Genomic DNA, 19,388 nt, shown 5'->3' on the forward strand with positions numbered 1-19,388 from the left:
TAGTGGGCCTCATATCCAGGCACTAGTACAGCTCTGTCAAAAAGGACCTGTGGGAAAATGAGACATGGAAGGAGTTCTGCCAATTCTGCTTTAAGCATCTGGTTTTCTTACATTGAGTTACAGCTTTTCCATAGCTCTGCTGTTCTCCAGGCTAGAGGAGGAGTTCTTTAGTTTCATTTGTCTTGCTCTGAATAGCAAATACTGCAATTTGAATATAGGATATGTATTACTGTACACAGAGAATTTTACTTACGAAATAAATTTTTGTGCTAGTATCCTTTTTCTTTGATAGATATTTCTATAACTCATGCTCAATTCTTAGCCTACAAGGCAGCTACTGAACTTATCTGTAGGTGATACAATTCTGTTATTGACTGTTGAAGCTCATTTTCATTTCTGATAAAAACAGGGGCATTTCGGAGTGTCTCCCACGGTTAACATCTATGATCAGAGGAATTGGAGATCCACTGGTTGCAGTCTATGCCAGAGCATACCTTTGCAGGGTAGGCTGTCATTTACCTCCTCTGATCTGTATCAAAGATTTATTGCAGCCAGTGCTGCCGCTGCTTCAAGGAACTACTGCTTTTATGTCAAGTAGTGAGCAGCTTGTCTCTTTCTTTCAATAGACAAACAAAAAATTATTTCTCTTCTGTTTTATGAATGGGAAATCTCTATTTAAGTGTTTGTAGTAAGTAGGAATCATTTTATGTGCTGCTGTAGGTTGTTGCAGTGCACTGGAGTAGACGCTGATTTCCTCAGTGCTTACAGATATTTGAGCTGATGTTAGGATCTGTTTAAAAACAGCTGTAACTGCCTCAGGGTAGTTGCTAGTGGACATGACTATAATAGTAAGCAAGGAAATAATCAGTCAAAAGCATGTGATTCAGTGCTGTTTGTTGATTTGATGTGTGTGACTTAGGTGTATTCCTTCAAGAAAGGCATTTTTATCTCACTGTGAAGAAGAATTGATAGATGCCTATAAAATATTTTTCTTTTAATGCAGGTTGGGATGGAAGTGGCACCACAACTCAAAGAAAGCCTGAACAAAAACTTTTTTGACTTTCTCCTAACATTTAAACAAGTAAGCAAATAAGTGTTTTATTTGCAAAATCAGATAAATATACTCCTTAATAAAACTGTCACATACTTCAAAAAAATCTTAGAAGTTCTCAAATGTAGGGGTGTTTCTGCATCCAGATACAGTATGGGAAATTTTGCATACATTCTGATAAGTTGAAACTGCTCTATACAGCATGTTTCCAGACTTGAATAATATATGTTATGGGCTTGATATTTTTTCCCCCAGCTTGCAAGGAATGCTTCAGAATATCTGTACTTTTCTGCTACTATCTGTTGTTGTTTCCTTTCATGCACAAACTTTGACCTGTTTGGCATATCTCCCATTAAATACCTTTTCACAGCAGCATGTTTTGTCTCTTATTTCAACAGATACACGGGGATACAGTTCAGAACCAGCTGGTGGTGCAATGTGTGGAGATCCCTTTGTATTTGACCCTATATTCTCCTGCTATAGACTGGATTTTACAGTGTATTGCATACCATGCTCCAGATGTAAGTGAACGTGTAGTGTTCAATACTAAAGGAAGTGTTGTGGTGGAGAGTTAATTTTGCCTACTGAAAAAAACACCCCTCAGGCAGTTCTTACATGAGTGTGAAGGCGAGTAAAAAAAGCCTACATAGGACTGTCTGATGCTCTTTTCTGTATGGGAACAATGTTTGCTTCCACAAAGCTCAAGTGTGACCACTTCAAGTTCATAGGCAGTATTCCTGTTTGTTTCTTGCTGTCCTTTAGCTGGTTTAATCTTTATTTCCTGAATTCATCAGTTTCTTCTGTCATACAGATATACAAATGATTTGACTAAAACAGTAGCTTAACATAATTAACAGGCTGTTTCAACCTCTGCCAGTTTGGCAGTTTTCATCTCTCCTGCCAGAGATAACTGACCTGGCTGGCAAATACTGATTACCTGGAGCAATGGCATGGATGAAGGATTGCAGATTTGACTTCCATAAAATGGTGGTTTTGGTTGAAATGCCACTGTACCTGTTCCAGAAGATGTGTTTTATGTTGTGCTACACCATTGTTTTGCTGTAAATATAACATAAGAGAGGACTATTGGAATGTATTGAAGAGATAATTAAAACAGCTTTTAGTAGATTTCAGTACAGTAATTAAAGCCGAATATATTTGCAGAATCTCTGTTCACTAATTTTAATAAGTAATTTTTCCAGGTTCTGCTTACTGAGATGATGGAAAGATGCAAAAAGCTGGGGAACAAGTAAGTGTTGCAGAGTGTAGAAGACAGGAGTCTGTAATGAGTACCCCTGAGTCCCTGGAATAATGTTCTCTCTCTCTTTTTTGGAAACAGTTTGGATGCATAGTGCAGCTTTCATTCTCCCAGTAGCTTACTAAATCATGATTATGAACATCTGTTTTCCAGAGATGAATTCTGAAATATGGTAGATTACTTGTCAAGCCAAAGTTAATTAGTTTAACTTGGTTGCTGCATTCTGGCTCCTAAGCCAAAGTCTAGGACTCTAATGTGTTCTTGGTTAGCCACGTCTCTGATTCCTGGTTTTGCTTCACTTTTCTGGGTTTTCCTCCCCTTCTTTCCCCTGTCCTCCACTGGCTACTGGCAGGCCATAGATGCATTCAGCAAGGGAAGTTGTAAGCCTGCTGGCAACCTTTGGAAGGTGGTAATATTTAGGGAATTGCTTTTTCAATATTAAAATTAGTATCTCAAACATCTCCTAGAAGTCCTTGTGCAGGGTAATCAGATTCAGGAAGATGGTCTGGTCTGAAAATTGGATGTACTTACTGGGTTTTGTGAATGCGGTCTGCCTTGTTGATGGGCTCCTCTCTGTTCATTTTTATTGGGTAGCTTGGCTGAGTTCAGTGAAAGTTTTTTAGCTATCTATTTTTTTTTTCTGATGTGCTTTGCACAGTACAATTCTGCAGCAGCTGAAGAACTAAAATATGTTAATCACTTTGCTGAGGAATGCCAGCATTCTGTGACTGAGCTAAGGAGCGTGGGGAAAGCATGATTTAAAAAATGTGCTGTAAAAGTGGTATTGTATCAGAGTGTGTAGAACAGATAAAAATAATTCACATCCTCTGATGTACAAATTGTTTTGGGCAGGTATTGATTTGTTTTGTGGAAGTTACTTTCAAATCAACTTTCAGCATTTTTCACTGTGAAGATGGGCTAGGTTCTTCCTCTTTGTTCATGTTTTCTCTTTGAAGAAAGGATAAAATGTTGAGTATAGTGACTTTTTTTTTAAATAAATGTATTTGGGACCTGTCTTTTTTATTGGGAAGTTGAGTAATCCAGTTTAAAACAGTAGTCTTCCAAAGTGGAGTTCTGTGTTTTTGTATCTTCTCATGACTGTCAAAATACTACAAAGCAAGAGGCATCAGTATATAAATCTTTTAATAATCTCAATATGTTCCATGAGCTACTTTGCAGCCATCTAAGTGAAAAGTGACAGCCTGCTCTCTGAATTGCAAAGCACAGACCTGGTGAACTGGAAGTGCTTGTCTAATGATAAAATGCAAATTCCAGTCAAATTGTGATGGGACCACTAAGGCTTAGGCAGAAACACAGAAACTGCTGGGTTATTTTAAGCACTCCACAGAATTTCCCTCAGGGTAAACTGCCTTGTATTCAAACTGTCTGAGTCTAGTGAAGGGCACAGTGTTTTATGAGGCAGCTTCTTGAGCTAACTCATGGCTGAGTAAACTGGATGTTACAGAGTGATGCAGGGAGTTCGCTCTTCCATTGTGGCTTTGGCTTGATGGTAACACCAATACCTGTCTGAATGTTTAATCAGAAATGTCTAAATATGTCATTGTCAGTTATCACATGACTGTGACTTTGGATTTATTTTAATCCTATCAATGTGGCTTTTATAATGCATATATAATTAATTAGTAAAAATTTAAATAGAGATTTGCTGTCTGTAAGTATTCTTCTGAACTGTAGTTAAACAGAGAGTAAGTTTCTAAATGTCAGCTACTCCTGGTTTGCTTGATATTTCTAGTAAATTCCTGCTAAAATGATGGCTTCAGAAACACTTGCGTGGAATAAGTATTTTACAGGCTGGGCTACCTTTTCCTTATCTGGTGGCTTAATGTTTTTTTGTTTTGCTTATGCATTATTAATCCTCATCAAAGCAGGCTTGATTTATGTGAGAGTCTTTTTTCCTTATTATCTTTCTTCTTTTAAAATTTACAATGGATGCTGGACAGTTGTTAGCCTAAGAAGTTCAGATTAATGTAAATGCAGGTACTACTAAATCTGAGTTGCTGTTGAGCTCTATTGATTTATGTTGTGTTCATTGCAGTGCTTTGCTGTTGAATTCAGTAATGTCGGCGTTCAGAGCAGAGTTTATTGCTGCGAGATCAATGGACTTCATTGGCATGATTAAAGAGTGTGATGAGTCTGGATTCCCAAAGGTAACATTTTGTATCTAATTTGTAACAATTCCTTTCCTTTGACAGAGGTCGTTATGCTCTTATCTGCCTACATAACTTGTGTGTCGCTTGAATAAAGTTTTTCAAGTGTTTTTATCTGAAAATCTTTCTGCACACTGTACCTGCCAGACCAGTCTTGGAGGGACGTGCATTGTCTGCTTTTAATTAAAAATTTCTCATTAACTTTCAGCATCTCCTCTTTCGCTCCCTGGGATTAAACTTGGCATTGGCTGATCCTCCTGAAAATGATCGCCTTCAAATATTAAATGAAGCCTGGAAGGTTATAACAAAGCTGAAGAATCCACAGGTGAGTTACTGTCCATTCTGTTTCACTACTGATTCTGTGTTTAGAGCAAAGCTGTAGCCAGTTGTTCAGTAAGCACGTGCTTAGCATGACATTGTTAACCTTTTCTAAATGCACACAGCTGCAAAAAAAATGTGATGGCTGTAATATCTTTGGGTCATACCTGCTTTACTTAGCTCTTCTGAAGCATAACTTAATTTTACATAACATTATTAAACATGCAATTTTGGAGGTCTAGATCCTTAGGTCTGCATGAATCATACCTCAGGAATTAATTCTTTTAAGCATAACTTTTGCAAGTGTATTTCTCAGTCTCCTGCAAATGTTGGTAATCATAAGACACCTGTATTTCTAGGATTATATCAACTGTGCTGAAGTGTGGGTGGAGTATACGTGCAGACACTTTACGGTAGGTGAAAATTACTTTGTTTCCTTTGAATTTTTCTGATACAGAATAAGTGGCTGTGTTAGCAGTCTGGTATTAAAGATGGAAAGGCTTTGACTATTCTGTATAAATGTGTAGGAATGAAAAAATATGTTTCCTTTCATGAAAGATGAATGAGGACAAAAGATGAAGCTTTGAAGCTTTACTACCCCACAGCACTGAATGTTTCTTATCCTTTCGTTTTAATGGCAGATGGATCAGTTTAAGTAAGGATTTACTGGAGCTATGGTTAAAGTTCCTGGCTTAACTAGAGCTCTGTAAAAAGCTGATGCTTTGGCAAATGGAAATAAATTATCCTCTTCAACTGGTGTTTAGTGACTCGATTTATGTGCCAATTTCATTTTGTAACCTTGGTTTTTGCTACACAGAAGCGAGAGGTCAATACAGTTCTGGCTGATGTTATCAAACACATGACTCCCGATCGAGCATTTGAAGATGCTTACCCACAGGTAAAGAGTTTATTTTGCCAAATCTGTAAAAATCTGATACGCATTTTCTTAAATGGGATTCATTCTTAAGCATTGCTGATAACTCTTGTAATAAGATATTTATTTTTAAACACTAGCTATAATTTGGGAAGCCTTTTGGAACACTGTAATGCTGTGATTTATTCCTCCTTTTTTGCCATGCACATCAATCTTATAATTTTAAGAAATGCTAAACCTGAATGATGTATCTATTTAGAAGTAGCATTAGTTAACTCCTACATTAACAGTGGTGTTTGCTGAAGGAAATTGGCAATCATGGTGGGTTGTATAAACAGAAGATAACCATAAAATAGTCTATCCTTGGCATTGTTAAGGCTTCAGTGAATTATTGTGTCCAGTCCTTGAGACTGAATACCAGATGAAATATGGATTAGTTGAGGAGGTTTTTGTGGTTACTTGAGGGGTAGAAAAAATGCCTACAAAAGAATATTTAAAAAACTGGTTTGGGATTTTTTTCTTTATTTATTTGGCTGAGTTTTTTAGTGCAGAGAGCTGGAGGACATGGAGATTCTAAATTTGAAAAAATGTGCCTAACTATGGAAGTGAAGAGCAAATAAAGCCTGGGCAGGCTGGTCAGCCTCTGTTCAATATGGGTTCTGAAGGGTATGTAGGAATAGCTATAGTTTGTCCTGCTTTGGGGAAAGAAATTATGTTGATGAATGCTTAAAGCATCTTTCAAAGCGGTTTTCTATGAATAACTAGAGAAGAATAATCGCTGGTGTGGATAATCTGAATTTAACAAATTACAATCATTTCCCCCTTTTTTTTAACTTTTCCTTTTTCTCCCCTTTAGCTGCAGTCAATTATTCAGAAAGTTATTACCTACATCTATGACTTTGCTCTGCTTTTTTCAGTGGTAAGTGATATTCTCTTTAATAAAATTTTAAGAAGAACTGTTAGGCAGTTTTTCTGCAAGATAATTTACCTTAACTGGGATATTTAGATTATTTACCAGTTCACAGAATGCAAGGACTTTTTGTCAAGTAGCTAAGTGCAGAAATATTTTGTGAGCTTTCTTCTGCTTACTACTTTAGTACTTATTATTCCAATTCCAGTTTTCTATACTTTTTTTCATTAGGCTGTTAAATTCTCTAAGTTTGTTTGTTACTGTGGCATAAGTGACAATCAATGGAAGATGAAATACCATTTATTTGAGTGTGTTAATGTAATTGCTGGTAGCTGTTTCTGTATTATGATACATACTTAACATACTCTCTCATAGCACTTACACTTTGAAACAAAGTGGAACTCAGAGGGGTCGGAGGCTGCATATGAGGTATAAACACAGCAGACAGTGTGTGTCAAAGTACAGAAACCATTTGAAGAGTGAAACTCAAGACTGGTGCTGTGCATTTGGGGTCAAGTCTTGTTCACAAATTGCTTGGATAATTCTGAAAAACTTACCTTCAGTATATTCTTGAGATGATACAGAAACTAAGCATTTTAGTGTATTAAACAACCTAGACCCTTGTTTTTTGAAGGAAATTTGAACGTCTTAGACCTTTTAACTTTCTCTGGATAGATGTGAAATTGTTGATGATGTGTGGACTATTTTAATTGTTTATAATATCTTACCTATTTTTCCCCATGGATCTCTGAATTTGTCATGATTTTCAGCTGTTTGAAGCATATGATTGCTTTTAAAAATAAAGTGCAACATTTGATTCAAACAGTTCTGTATTTTGTGTTCCCTTCTAGATCTTGGCAATCTGTAAATTGATTCATCTTGCAAACATCACTCCTTTTCCATTAGTTCCACCTTTTCATCCTTTTAGATGAATTACGGTTTTCAGAAAATATGAAAATAGTTTTACCTAAATAGCTGTGCTTATAAAACTTATCCAAGGTATTTATTGTTTTAGTGTGTTCTTTGTAACATGCCTAATTTTACTTGTTTATGTATTTGTACTTTCAGGAGAAATTCTTGCCATTTCTGGATATGTTCCAGAAGGAAAGTGTGAGAGTGGAGGTTTGCAAGTGCATTATGGAATCTTTTATTAAGTGAGTGGAGACTGTTGAAGTGAAATGCACTCTGGAAGCTCTGAGAAACTTACTGAAAGATGGCTAGGAAAGAGGAATCAGTATATTGGCTATTTAGTTTGTGAAGGTGTTCCAGGGTATTGGAAAGAAGAAAGAAAATGTGTCAGTTTTGTTAATCTATTGATGGACTGTTTGACTGCTTACAAAGAAAGCTGAGTTGAAGTGATTATATTGATGCTGACTTGCTGTGGGTTAAGAGAATAGTTGTTCTCCGAGCTTTTTATTCTTTTTTTGTGTTGCCTTTGTTGGTTTATGAAATTTATTTCACATTCCAATTGCTATGACAGTACAGAACAGAGTATTGCTACTGTGGAAAATTAACTTAGAAAACAAAAATATATTCAACTGTTCTGAAGGTCAAGCAGTTCTTTTCTTTTCAAGTAATTAACAGGTTTCTTGAAACACTTTTCTCATTTTCACCTTCCCTTCAGGTGTTTATACTCCCTGCTGAGCCCCCCCAAGCCTTCTCTCCCCTAGGGCACGCAGGGCCACCTCTCTTGGCTTTGCTCATATGAGAGATGCTGTGGCCCCTTAATCACCTTAATGGAGCTGCTCTGCACATGTGCCTCTGTACCTAAACCTGACACTGATGCTTCCTGTCAGTCCCTGAGTAGCTGAGAAATGATATTATATCTTGGTAAATCTAGGGTTGTTTTGTTTTGATGTTTTTAGATTGCCTCAATGTATCACATGTCCACCTTACTGTGTCCTTTAAGGAGTCAGAGTCTGTGGCTTGGCAGTGCAGCTGTGTATATTAAGATAATATTTCTTGGCTGGCATTTGTTGGAATTGTACACATATTAACCACGTGATTGTTGGTGTTCTGTGGATCACAAATGAACTTAAAACTTGTGCAGTGTCATACAGTGCTGGTGATTGGAATTATGCATTAAACCAATGTTATTCTACTCATTTTTTCCCATTTTGACAGAGCAGGATTTTCACCACTATTTCTAAAACTCTTTCTAGGCATCAGCAGGAGTCAACAAAGGATCCTGTTATACTCAATGCTCTCCTGCATATCTGTAAGACGATGCATGATTCTGTGAAGTAAGATGAACTTCTATTAAGAACTCTCATTTATGCAAAGTTGGGCTGCCTGATGTGGTTTCATGTTTCTGAGGCTGTTTGTTTCAAGGTGGATTAAGACATGAATCCAATTAGTGCTGAGGGAAGAGCTGTGCAGTGAAGTGGCAGCATGTACCATTTGCTCTTTAATTACTGCTGTATTTTGAATACTGAAGCAGAATTTTAAAAGGGAAGTAGCAGTGGTTTTGTAGTTTTCCAGTGAAGCAGAGACACTTTACAATCCAATCTTCAAAACACTTTGATAATGAAACCAATGTAATCTTTGAGTTATAGTGAATAATAAGCTATTTCTGAGATTCAAGTGAATGTGTAGCTACTGAAGCACAGATTGCCATCAGATTTGTGGGTCACTGTTTTCAGCCATTACAAAGGGGAGCGAAATCTTTAAAAGGTTACCTGGAAGATCTCTAGGAACTTCAATAGGGGAAGCTAGAACTGAGAAACTGTTGAACCATCTACATCTTTCCCCTAATTCCTCCTCTTCTATTTTGCCCTTGACTTTGAGAGCTGAGGTTGTTTGGGAACCCCTGTGCTCTGTTGTACCCTCACTGTTTCAGTAGCAGTTGTGCAGTGTGGAAAGCATTGTGGTTTGTAGGTAACTTGCAAAAATCACACCGAAATCTGTGTCTGATTGAAAATACAGCCAGGATCACAATGCTGCAAATTCTAACTCTCAAGAGGACAAACCTTTTTTTCCTTCTGGTTTGGGTTGAATTGTAAGGGCACAGTCTCTTTTGCCACTCTGATAGCCCAGAGCTTCTTCGTATGGCAGATGCTGCAAAGGAACTTAAAACTTTCTCATCCTTGATAGGCCATGGATTCAAGATTTATTGAATAAAGAGGTCAGGTTTAAAATATAATTTCAATTTATACCAGCTAGAGTGCTTTATTTTGGGTTAGAGTACCTTATTTGGCTGTATGTTGCACTAAAAGCCAGTTCAGCCTTTAAATAGAACAATATATTGTACCTAAATGAGCTTATAAAAAAACCAGAGCAGTTTATAGCAATCCATATTTGGTGCTTCCTCTGATGCTTTGCCAAAACAATTTGATAGTTTACTGGGACCTTTAAAATCCCTTAAACCAGCAGTTCCTTGAGCTAATATGGTTGTACATCTCCTATTAAATCACCCTAAATTCCAGTTATTTTAAAGTAATTCCTGTGTGTGTTTTTGCATCCTGATTCAGGAAACTCCCAGCTCATTGTGTGGGGCTTGCTGACCCCTGTAACAGCTGCTGGAGAATAACAGCCTGTAGACTGGTAGGGGTCTGATTCACAACTGAACTGCAAACCTATTACTGACCTGGAGATCTCATTACAAGCCTTCTGAGCCTTTCAGAGCCCATCAGTTGACTCTTTTGATTGGCAATGCACTAATGAGCTAATCATGCTGAGGTTTTCTTTCCTCCCTTACTGAATTTGTATAGTAAAACTATTGTTCTCTTCCCATCTGGTGTCTGTGTTGGAAATTGGTAACTGATATAGTAAAGGTCAAAGCTGGAGCCAAGCATATAATAGTAAAGGGATTAAACTGTATTAGTTAATTGTAATTTAGCTTTTTGTTCATCCCTCTTCAGTGAAACAGGTTTGACTGACTAGATTTTTATGTGATGTAAATTTGTTTCAAATTAGATTTCGGACTCTTGGTGTAGAATAGGTATCTGTGGTAGTTTTGAAAATAAACTCCTTTTTATGTATCAGTTTAGTTCAGTTCTTACTAAAACATGAAGAAAACCAGCACTGTAGCAAGGTGAAGTTAATTATTTTTTAAATTCAGAGGCAAGGTTATTTAAAACAAAAAACCTTAAACAAAACAAACCCCAAACTAAACAATAAACTAATGTTTTACAGTGCATAATATTTAAAAGGTATTTCAAAAACTTTACTCCTTAAATAGGATAACTTTCTTTGAAGAATAGATGTACTAATTTCTTTAGGATTTTAGACTTAGTTCTTACTCAAGTTCTAATGTTGCAACACAAGCCTGAAGCCATTTGTTTGTCACAATAAAAAACGTTAGTGTAGCTTCCATCTCCTCTTGCCAAAGTCTGAGTTTCTGAGAATCTAAAGACACTCAGCAATTTTTCCTTTTTTAAAAAATCTCATATTTAGTTTGGTTCATGGCTGACTTGGTGATATTCACATTAAAATTAGTTTTATGCAGAAAATTTATAAAATATTATGTATAATTTGAACCTTTATAGATGAATAGGATAAACAATATTCTAAAATTTACCAAATATTTTTTTTTCTAGTGCACTAACACTTGAAGATGAGAAAAGAACGTTAGCAGCTCTGATAAATGGATTCATAAAAATGGTGAGTGCCAGTTGTGTGCAACTGTTGTGTGCACCTTAGAGCTCCTATTTTTGTGACATCCCTGAGGAACAGCTGCCTGTGGGACTGAATCAGAGCCCAGTCTCTGACTTGCTTAAGACCACTGAAAACCACAGTGCATTTCAGTGAAATAAGTGTGTCTGTGTTTAAAAAAATGTCACACAGTGGTGAAGCTGATATGGTGCAAGATGAAAGTTTAAAGTACACATGTTTATTTAATTGTATTTTCTGCTAGTTTTGTAAATCTCCTGTAAAACAGAGCATGTATTTAAAAAGTTAAACAGCAAGTGAAGCATCAGAGAGGTCACTGGTTTATGTGAAGGAAGTTCCCTACTTAGCTCGAAATGGAACCATTACCAGCTGTCAAAAATACAAAATAAGTGTAATTTTTTTGTTATTCTATCTCTGTTTATCTTGATTTAGAAATAAGATTTATTTCATTAAATTAGTAGTCCCAGGAGAACCCCAGGTGTATTGTCTTGAAATTAGTTTTTAACCCATCCCTCACTCTTATTCCAATAAATCTTTTGTTGATCTCTGTTGGTTTTGAGATTTCTCAAGCTTTTTGTATTCTTTAACTGTGTACTCTCAATCTCTGTTTTTTCTTTCACACAGAGCTGACAGGCTCTGTGTCTACTTGTCCTCTTTGTTCTTTGTTGCAGTTCTGTGGATTTCTCTAGATGGTTGCTTTTTTCAGCTATATTAATTTGCTAATTAATGTTCTAATATAGTTTTGCTTTATTAAGCTTTACATGCAGTATAATATAGTATAATTTCCTTGAGGAAGATTTCTTGCATTGAACAAAATATGATGTGTCTTGATAGTCCTGGTTTAGGGGGAAAAAAAATCCCATAGCAGCAAAATGACTAGCTATGAATTTAAACCAACATAAATTAAGATGTGGAGGGAAAAGCAATTGTTATAGTCATCCTTACAGCCAGTCTTTTTGGTGGAAAAATTTATATTTTTGGGTAGGTTTTCCTGAGACTAGAACTCAGAATCAGCAGTTGTACAAATAGAGGAAAAGCAAAGACAGTTGTCTGTAATGTGAGAAGCAATCCTTTGTTTTCTGGTGCAGGTTCTTTGATCTTTTACTGCATGGATTAAATGTAAATTTTATTCTAATTTTGTAAAAAATCCTTTTGCATGTGACTCGAGAATTGATAAATAATGCAACCTTTACTTCTAATAGAAAAAAAAAAACAATAGAATACATAAATGTAGACTGCCTGGAGACTGTTCCTCATGCTCTGCTTTTAATTGACAGCTGAGACACTCCAGCTGACAGCACTTGGGATTTTTTTAAATCTACAGGGTTGGAAGAGAGTTGTGCTCACACAAAGGTTGTTTTTTGACTTCTTTCCTGCCCAAATGAAAAGCTTTTGCCATAATATATAAGAATGTATTTATTAACCAAACTCAAGGAAAACCTGCTTTTCTTACTGGTTTATCTAATTAGGAAAAATGCTATCTTCTGTTGGAGACCCTTTATCAACTAGAAATTAGAGAAATCTGAATACAGATTCACAGATCTATTTCCATTTTTCTGGGTTTTTTGTCTTGCTTTCTAAGTATGATCAAAACCAAGCCTTTGTCTCTCCCATAAAGAATCAAGAGTTCTGCCAGTTTTGAAAACACTTCACAAATCTAGGATTTAAATTTTGTTTTCTTGAAAAATACTTGATCTGTAAAGTAGACCATCATGTGGAGTATAGATGAAAAATAACCCAAAAAACCAAAATAGTAAAATTTTCATGTTTCCCTGAAGCTCAAGCATTGCAGACAGTTAAAAGAACAGAGATTCTGTGACTGCTGCTTGTTGTCACTGCTGGGTTTTCTCCTTAGCAATATATGGGGGTTTTGATTTTGAATATCTGTGGTTTATCTGCATGCAGTTTTACATATATTTAAGGCCTGCAGTGGTAAAATCTAGGGGCCTTTTTTCTTTTATAGGTTTCATTTGGCCGTGACTTTGAACAGCAGCTGAGTTTCTATGTTGAAGCCAGGTCAATGTTTTGCAATCTGGAGCCTGTTCTAGTTCAGCTGATTCATGTAAGCCACAGTTTATCTACATTTCCTTAATAAATGGGGATATATTTGCATTCTCCCATTCCCTGCTCAGATTATTATTGGTCTACGGCAAAGTAAGTCTGAAGTGTTTTAATCAGGTGTTTCTGAAGTGAACTTTGATCTCATCTCTGATTTTATCCCCTAAACACTCTGAAGTTCTTGCTTGACAGGCATGCATGGTATCAGTGCAACAAAGAAAACGGACTATCTTGCAAGAGATTTCATGTATAATGAAACAAATGGCACCTTTGCACATTCAGAATTTGGGTTGCCTCTTCTATAATCTTTCATGTAGGAAAGATTAGATTGTGTCTGGCTGCAGATCCAGGCAGAGTCCTGCTGTGATTGGGGAGGTTAATCTCTTTTCTGTATTGAGTCACAGGTGAGCATTAGCTGCATCTGATTCCATTGCAACATTATATCTTCCCTTAAATACTTTTGTTTTTTTGGTTTATGTTTTTTTAATCTGTGTTAGCTAGAAATCATGATTGTTATGCTAGCAAAGGAGGTGACAGCACTATAGCTGGGAAGGAAAGGATAAGCTAAAGGCTTGAATAAAACAAGTCTACTTTCACAAATTGAGTCATATTTGCTTTAAGGAACAGTCACTAAAATTCTCCCAGTAAAAGGTAAATAGCGCAGTGGGGACACACTATATCAGGGTTCCTTTGGACACTGGATATTGTCTAAATGTATGCAGTAAAACATGCAGGTTGTTATTTGCCACCAAGGATGTGCATTTTTCTTAATGGTTTGCTTTTGTTTTGTGTGTGTAGTCTGTGAATCAATTAGCAATGGAAACCAGAAGGGTGATGAAAGGAAATCATTCCAGAAAGACGGCTGCATTTGTCAGGGTAGGTTGGACTAATAAACTCTGAGCCTGCTTTATTTGCAGATAATACTGTCTGGTGCCACCTAAGTTTATAATTTTTGCAAAACCAGTGTGTTAGTATTTTTTGAAACTGTTTGTAGTCCCATTTTCTCTTGTTACAAGCAGTCTTTCCTCTCTAAAGACAAATGTTGCTGTTTAAGGAAAAAAAGACCCAAACCATCTAATAGCAGCTTTGTGTTGAAAAAGAGCAGCAAGATTGACTCCCCCTCCAAAGAAAGGTTTATCAGAGAGGTGTTTGTGTGAATTCTGGGAAGCTCAGCTTTTCAAATTATATTTCAAATAAAATACCAAATTCCTTTGTATCTCAGACACAGAGAATGGGTGATGGGATATAAACTATATTCAGACTTCTGTCTCATAATATCAGTGTTGGTATGCTGAAATCAGAATTTGAATTTCAAATAAGGTCCTCCTTTCAGTTTTAGTGCCTCTGAGTGTATATAGACATGGTCAAATGTGCTCTGAACTGTGCACAGGCCATCACAGGATATCCAGGTTGCTTGTGTTCCCTTCTTCTTACCTGAAACGTGGCAAGCAAGATGTGTCCATCTGTCTGCATGTGGGAAGCTATTTGTGTGTGCAGTGGGCTCCAGTCCATGGCACCTGTGTGGTGCCCTGGGCAGAGGCTGGCTGGGCTGGCACTGGGCAGCTTCTCTCTGCTCCTTGCTCCAGCCAGGGCTTTGGGCTGTGCCCACAGTGCACACACAGCACCTGCTCTCACCACTTTGGCCAGTGGTTTCTCCCTGAGGACACTAATCTGCTTCTCTAGTTAGCTTTTGGTCCTGCAAGGTGGTTTCCTGAGGAGAGAGGAACTCTTTGAGCTACAGTCACAGAGAGTCAGTTTTAATAATAACAATTAAAAAAAATACATAATTATTGAAATACTCATTAGAAATTTAAAATAGCTGATTTTGGGCCTCACATAATGGTTGCTTTCTATTGAAAATCTTTCCCAAAACTGATATACAGATTTTGATTCCTAATTGTGTATTAAATCAGTAAAGATTGTTATAACTCTGAGATAGGAATTTTATTCAATTTTTTTAAAAATTTACTTTAGGCTTGTGTTGCCTTCTGCTTCATTACAATTCCATCTCTGAGCAGTATCTTCACACGTCTTAATCTGTATCTGCACTCTGGACAGGTTGCTCTGGCAAATCAGTGCCTTTCACAAGGTAAGGCATGAATTTATCTACTTAAAGGCTCTCTTATTTCAGAAATATTTCTAATTGTGAATAATAACATGGCTGATATCCTAAGTCATATGTATATTTATGATGGAATTAAAATACAGCTCTGTTTCAAGCACTGTTAAAGCAAAACTGTGCCATATTAAAGCAGCTCTTCAATGGGATTTTAAGAGCCAAGACAGCTGACTGTGGTTGACATAGTCCTGGCCATGAGGTAGGTTGTCCTAAATTATGGGAAGCATGGAAAGTTTTTCTCCTGTGTAATTATGCAAGCTCTCTAATCACAAATGATGTGCTTTATTATAATTGAAAAAAGAAATGAAAGCATCTGTTTAGTAGTTCACAGACTGACAAAATTCACCAATGAGCTGGAAAAGAATTCCAGGTTGGGTCAGTGACAGCAGAAACTTGCTGTCAGAGCACCTGCATGATAATTGCTTAGCCAAGAAAATGTGCCACTATATCAGAGTGAAATAATGGTGTAATATCAGATCATATGAGGACTGAAAAATATATTTTCTTTTTTTGGATCTGAATTATTGATTGAAATATGCCTGAGCACATTTTCAGCCATCCTGTTAGTTCAGTGTTAAGTAATAGGAGATTGTGACAAAAGTGATTTTGGTGAAAAAATGGGAGCTATTCTGGCATCAGAATGAACATTAAGTCTGTATCACCATTTAATATGATCTCATTCATGTTCCATCAACAAATGGAAGTCAGTTATCTATTCTAAAAATCTTCATATAGTTTTAACTGTTTATAGTATTTTTCTTTTCTGTTTGTAATATTTTTCTTTTCCTTTTTAAAGTGATGTCATCCTTTGTTTTGCAATTTCAATCCTACCTTTAAATGTCTGCTCTCAAATAGTAAATGCTTTTCCTTTACATGTTTCCAGTGGAGCTGTGAGAGTAATAAATTGGATTACTTTGCAATGTCTTTTGTTGTGGCTATTAATTCTTTGTGTTAGCTCTGTGCTTCTTCACGAGAGCTTGTTTTCCAAGCTCTGCATTTACCAGCAAGTTCCAGCTGCACAAACAAGCTGACTTAGGATGCTGATTAGGACTTTTTAGTGCACAGTGACTGTTGTGTTTCTTTGTTTTGAATCTGGTGTTGCCCATACAGCAAAGCAGAGGGATTTAGTGTAAAGCTGACTGTTGTGTCCAAGTTTGTTGTGCAAATAAAAGATCTGCAAAGTCTGTTGTTGTGCAGTTAGCATTGTGCAGTTTCTTTCAGGGTTTACATAAAATGGACTCACTTTTTTTCTCTCTATGGTGTTTTATTTAATTGACCAGCTTACCTTATTCTCTATGTCAGTTTTCATTATTGTTTCTGTGCTGTAGAGCTTCCCTTATTGGAAGCAAATCCAAAGCAGTTTTTCTTTAATATTTGGTCTTCTAGAATTACTCCCTGACCATGTTGGGACCCCTTCTGTAATTTAATATCTTTCAACTTTTTTTGAATTTTCTGCTTTTTTCACTATTTTTGTGATCCAGTTCTTCTCTGAGTGAGACTTCTGGGCCCCAACAATTGTCCAGATTTTTCAGTGTGAGGGTTTACAAATGTGCACATCTGTTGTTTGACAAATGAATAGTGCACTCACTAAGAAATTAACAGGATCCTATCCTGAAATCTTTTAAGGTAGCAGAGATATGCAAAGTATTATGAACTCAGTCTAAAATGCGTGTTTATTAGCCACACTCTTCTGAATTTTAGACCCACAAGCTAGAGAGAGGAACATTTGGTTCATCTCTACTTTTGTTAAAATGAAGCAAGAGCAAAACTGATGTTCAGTAACTCACTTCATTTACCAAGGTTTTATAGTTATTCACTTTTTGCTCCCCTAGCAAAGCTATTCTGGGTATAATTTGTACTCAGAGACATGTCACTTGCATGAGTAGTTTAGCATGTGTTAAACACTGTCTTGGGACATTTTTTGTGAACTGTCTTTCCATATGTTGATGCACTGAAGTCACATAATGTGTCCTTGAAAGTTACTTTTCACACAGTTAATCTGTATTTTAACTGAATGAGTAGGAAGTAAGAGGTACTGATTAATTTATAACAGCAAATTTCACTCCAGTCAGTTAACTGAGTTAATTGATGCCAATTAGACACTGATCTACTAAAACCCATGCAGCATGAAGATTTAAGAGTGTGCCATTAATGATAGCATTAGGCCAGGAAGGGAAACTGTGCCTTGGCTGTAACTTTTCTTTCATACTGATTTGAATTAGCTTAATTGGTTTAAAATTGTGAAGAGAAATAAAGCTGAAAGGTAATGTACCTGATCCAAAAGTGCAGTCAGCAGAGGTGCATGCATGAGTTTTGTGCGTGCACTTCCTCCTTGAAGGTTCCAGCTGGTGTTTGTAGCAAGGTAAAGTCTTGGGTTTTTCTCAATTTTAAGTTTCTGTGGGGAGTCCAGATGTTTCAGTGAGATGTTTTCACTTAAACACATAAGAAAATTGAGCTCCACAACTTCTGTTGGCAATAGGAAGATTTCTCTAAATTGCCAATATGTCTATCTTGAAAAAGGAGGATGTGCAGGTCATAACAATAAATGAATTTATGAGTCTGAGGATTTCACTGATAAACTGTCAGCAATTGGAGAGCCACAGCTAATCTGCTTATAGCTGGAAAAGTTTGGGTTTTGCCTCATTCCCAATTTCAAGGGGCAGCAGTAGTAACCAGCAGTCCTTGTGTCTTGCTGCTCCCATGTCCTCTATCCCAGCCTTGCTTGCTTGGATTTGCCATACTGTTAATCAAGTCATGTGTTTGAACTCATCCAAATACTTCAGTATTAGAAAATTGTAATTTTTCATGGAACAGATTTTGTTTAAGACAATGAAGTTGGGTCAGACCTGTGAATTCAAAGGCTCATGAAATTCCAGCATTAATACACTGACGGATGTCTGTCTGGGAGTGTTCAGAATGTATTAAAAATGACTGTTGCCTCTTTCATCTCCAGATCACAAGACCTGCTTTAAGTGAAATGAATCTGTAATTATGTTTAAAATGTTTTAGGTGAATTTTCCCTGGATGCTCAGTTTGTACCTCTGGATAGCCTATTAAGAGCCCACCTTTGAAAGGAAGATGCTAGATTTTACAGAGATGGGCTTTTCATTTTTCTTAACTGAGCCACTGAGCACTGTGTGCTGCCAACAGAGAATAATAAATTCTCATTGGTCATGCTTTCTGTCATGGGGGTGCTTGGACTAAATTGAGATTAAATGCATGCTCCATTGTGTCACTCTTCTGGACTTCTGAGATGTAGATATGATTTTTATTGCACACATTCCTCTCTGTGGAAATGCTACTTTTGTCTGTCAAAAAAGAGACAGCATGAGTTTTTAATGTTTGATCACAGCATTCAGCAGGTGGGTAGAGATGACATAACTTTCTGGTAATATGTGTTGAGCAGCATTTTTGTTTTAAAATGTGAAATCTTTGCCTCACTTGAGAAATAACCTGCTGAGTGAATAAGGTAATTCAGCTGATTCTGTCTGACTGATTTCACTGGGATATTGTCAAACATTAAACTTTATAAAAATGGACAGCCTGTCCCTCAGATCAACTGCTGCAGACCATTTTGCTTAGCAAATGCAGATTTTAATTCTGAAGCATACAGTGCTTAATATACTTCTAGGTATTTGTTTTCCAGTTGTGGCTAAAACACAGTTACACCTAGTAGATTGCAAAAATAATTTCTACTGCAGCAAATGTTACTTTTCCATGAGTATTCTCTAAAGGCTTCAGTAACACTCTGGAGAAATTATAGTATGGAATATCTAATAAGTAATTTTAAATCATAGTCTAATAATGGTTTAGAGTATTTTCTCAGTACCATTAGATAACAATTTTTAGTATTTCTTCTTAATCTCCCAAATTCTTTATTGATCTGAAGAATATAAACAGAGAATTTGAGGTAAAGAATTTAGAGAAGTAGGAACTTGAAGAGATTTTCCTAATTACAGATACTAGGACTTCTTGGCTCATGTTTCTCTGGTGAGAATAGTATATGGTGACTCTGTTACGT

General features: G+C 36.6%; 1 protein-coding gene across 2 annotated transcripts in view; it reads left to right on the forward strand.

Annotated features, from left to right (window-relative positions):
- Positions 1–19,388, forward strand: part of VPS35L (VPS35 endosomal protein sorting factor like) — a 46,445-nt gene that overhangs the window by 13,740 nt on the left and 13,317 nt on the right. For both annotated transcript variants that reach the window (XM_058849812.1, XM_058849813.1), the window contains 15 exons: positions 410–503; positions 1,004–1,081; positions 1,450–1,572; positions 2,254–2,300; positions 4,366–4,477; positions 4,686–4,802; positions 5,155–5,208; positions 5,613–5,693; positions 6,526–6,588; positions 7,648–7,733; positions 8,742–8,822; positions 11,118–11,181; positions 13,154–13,252; positions 14,047–14,124; positions 15,223–15,337. In XM_058849812.1, the coding sequence (XP_058705795.1) occupies positions 410–503; positions 1,004–1,081; positions 1,450–1,572; positions 2,254–2,300; positions 4,366–4,477; positions 4,686–4,802; positions 5,155–5,208; positions 5,613–5,693; positions 6,526–6,588; positions 7,648–7,733; positions 8,742–8,822; positions 11,118–11,181; positions 13,154–13,252; positions 14,047–14,124; positions 15,223–15,337 (1,292 nt within the window). The remainder of the gene's footprint in view (positions 1–409; positions 504–1,003; positions 1,082–1,449; positions 1,573–2,253; positions 2,301–4,365; positions 4,478–4,685; positions 4,803–5,154; positions 5,209–5,612; positions 5,694–6,525; positions 6,589–7,647; positions 7,734–8,741; positions 8,823–11,117; positions 11,182–13,153; positions 13,253–14,046; positions 14,125–15,222; positions 15,338–19,388) is intronic.

The sequence above is a fragment of the Poecile atricapillus genome, chromosome 14 (assembly GCF_030490865.1).
Source record: "Poecile atricapillus isolate bPoeAtr1 chromosome 14, bPoeAtr1.hap1, whole genome shotgun sequence".
Classification (NCBI taxonomy): domain Eukaryota; kingdom Metazoa; phylum Chordata; class Aves; order Passeriformes; family Paridae; genus Poecile; species Poecile atricapillus.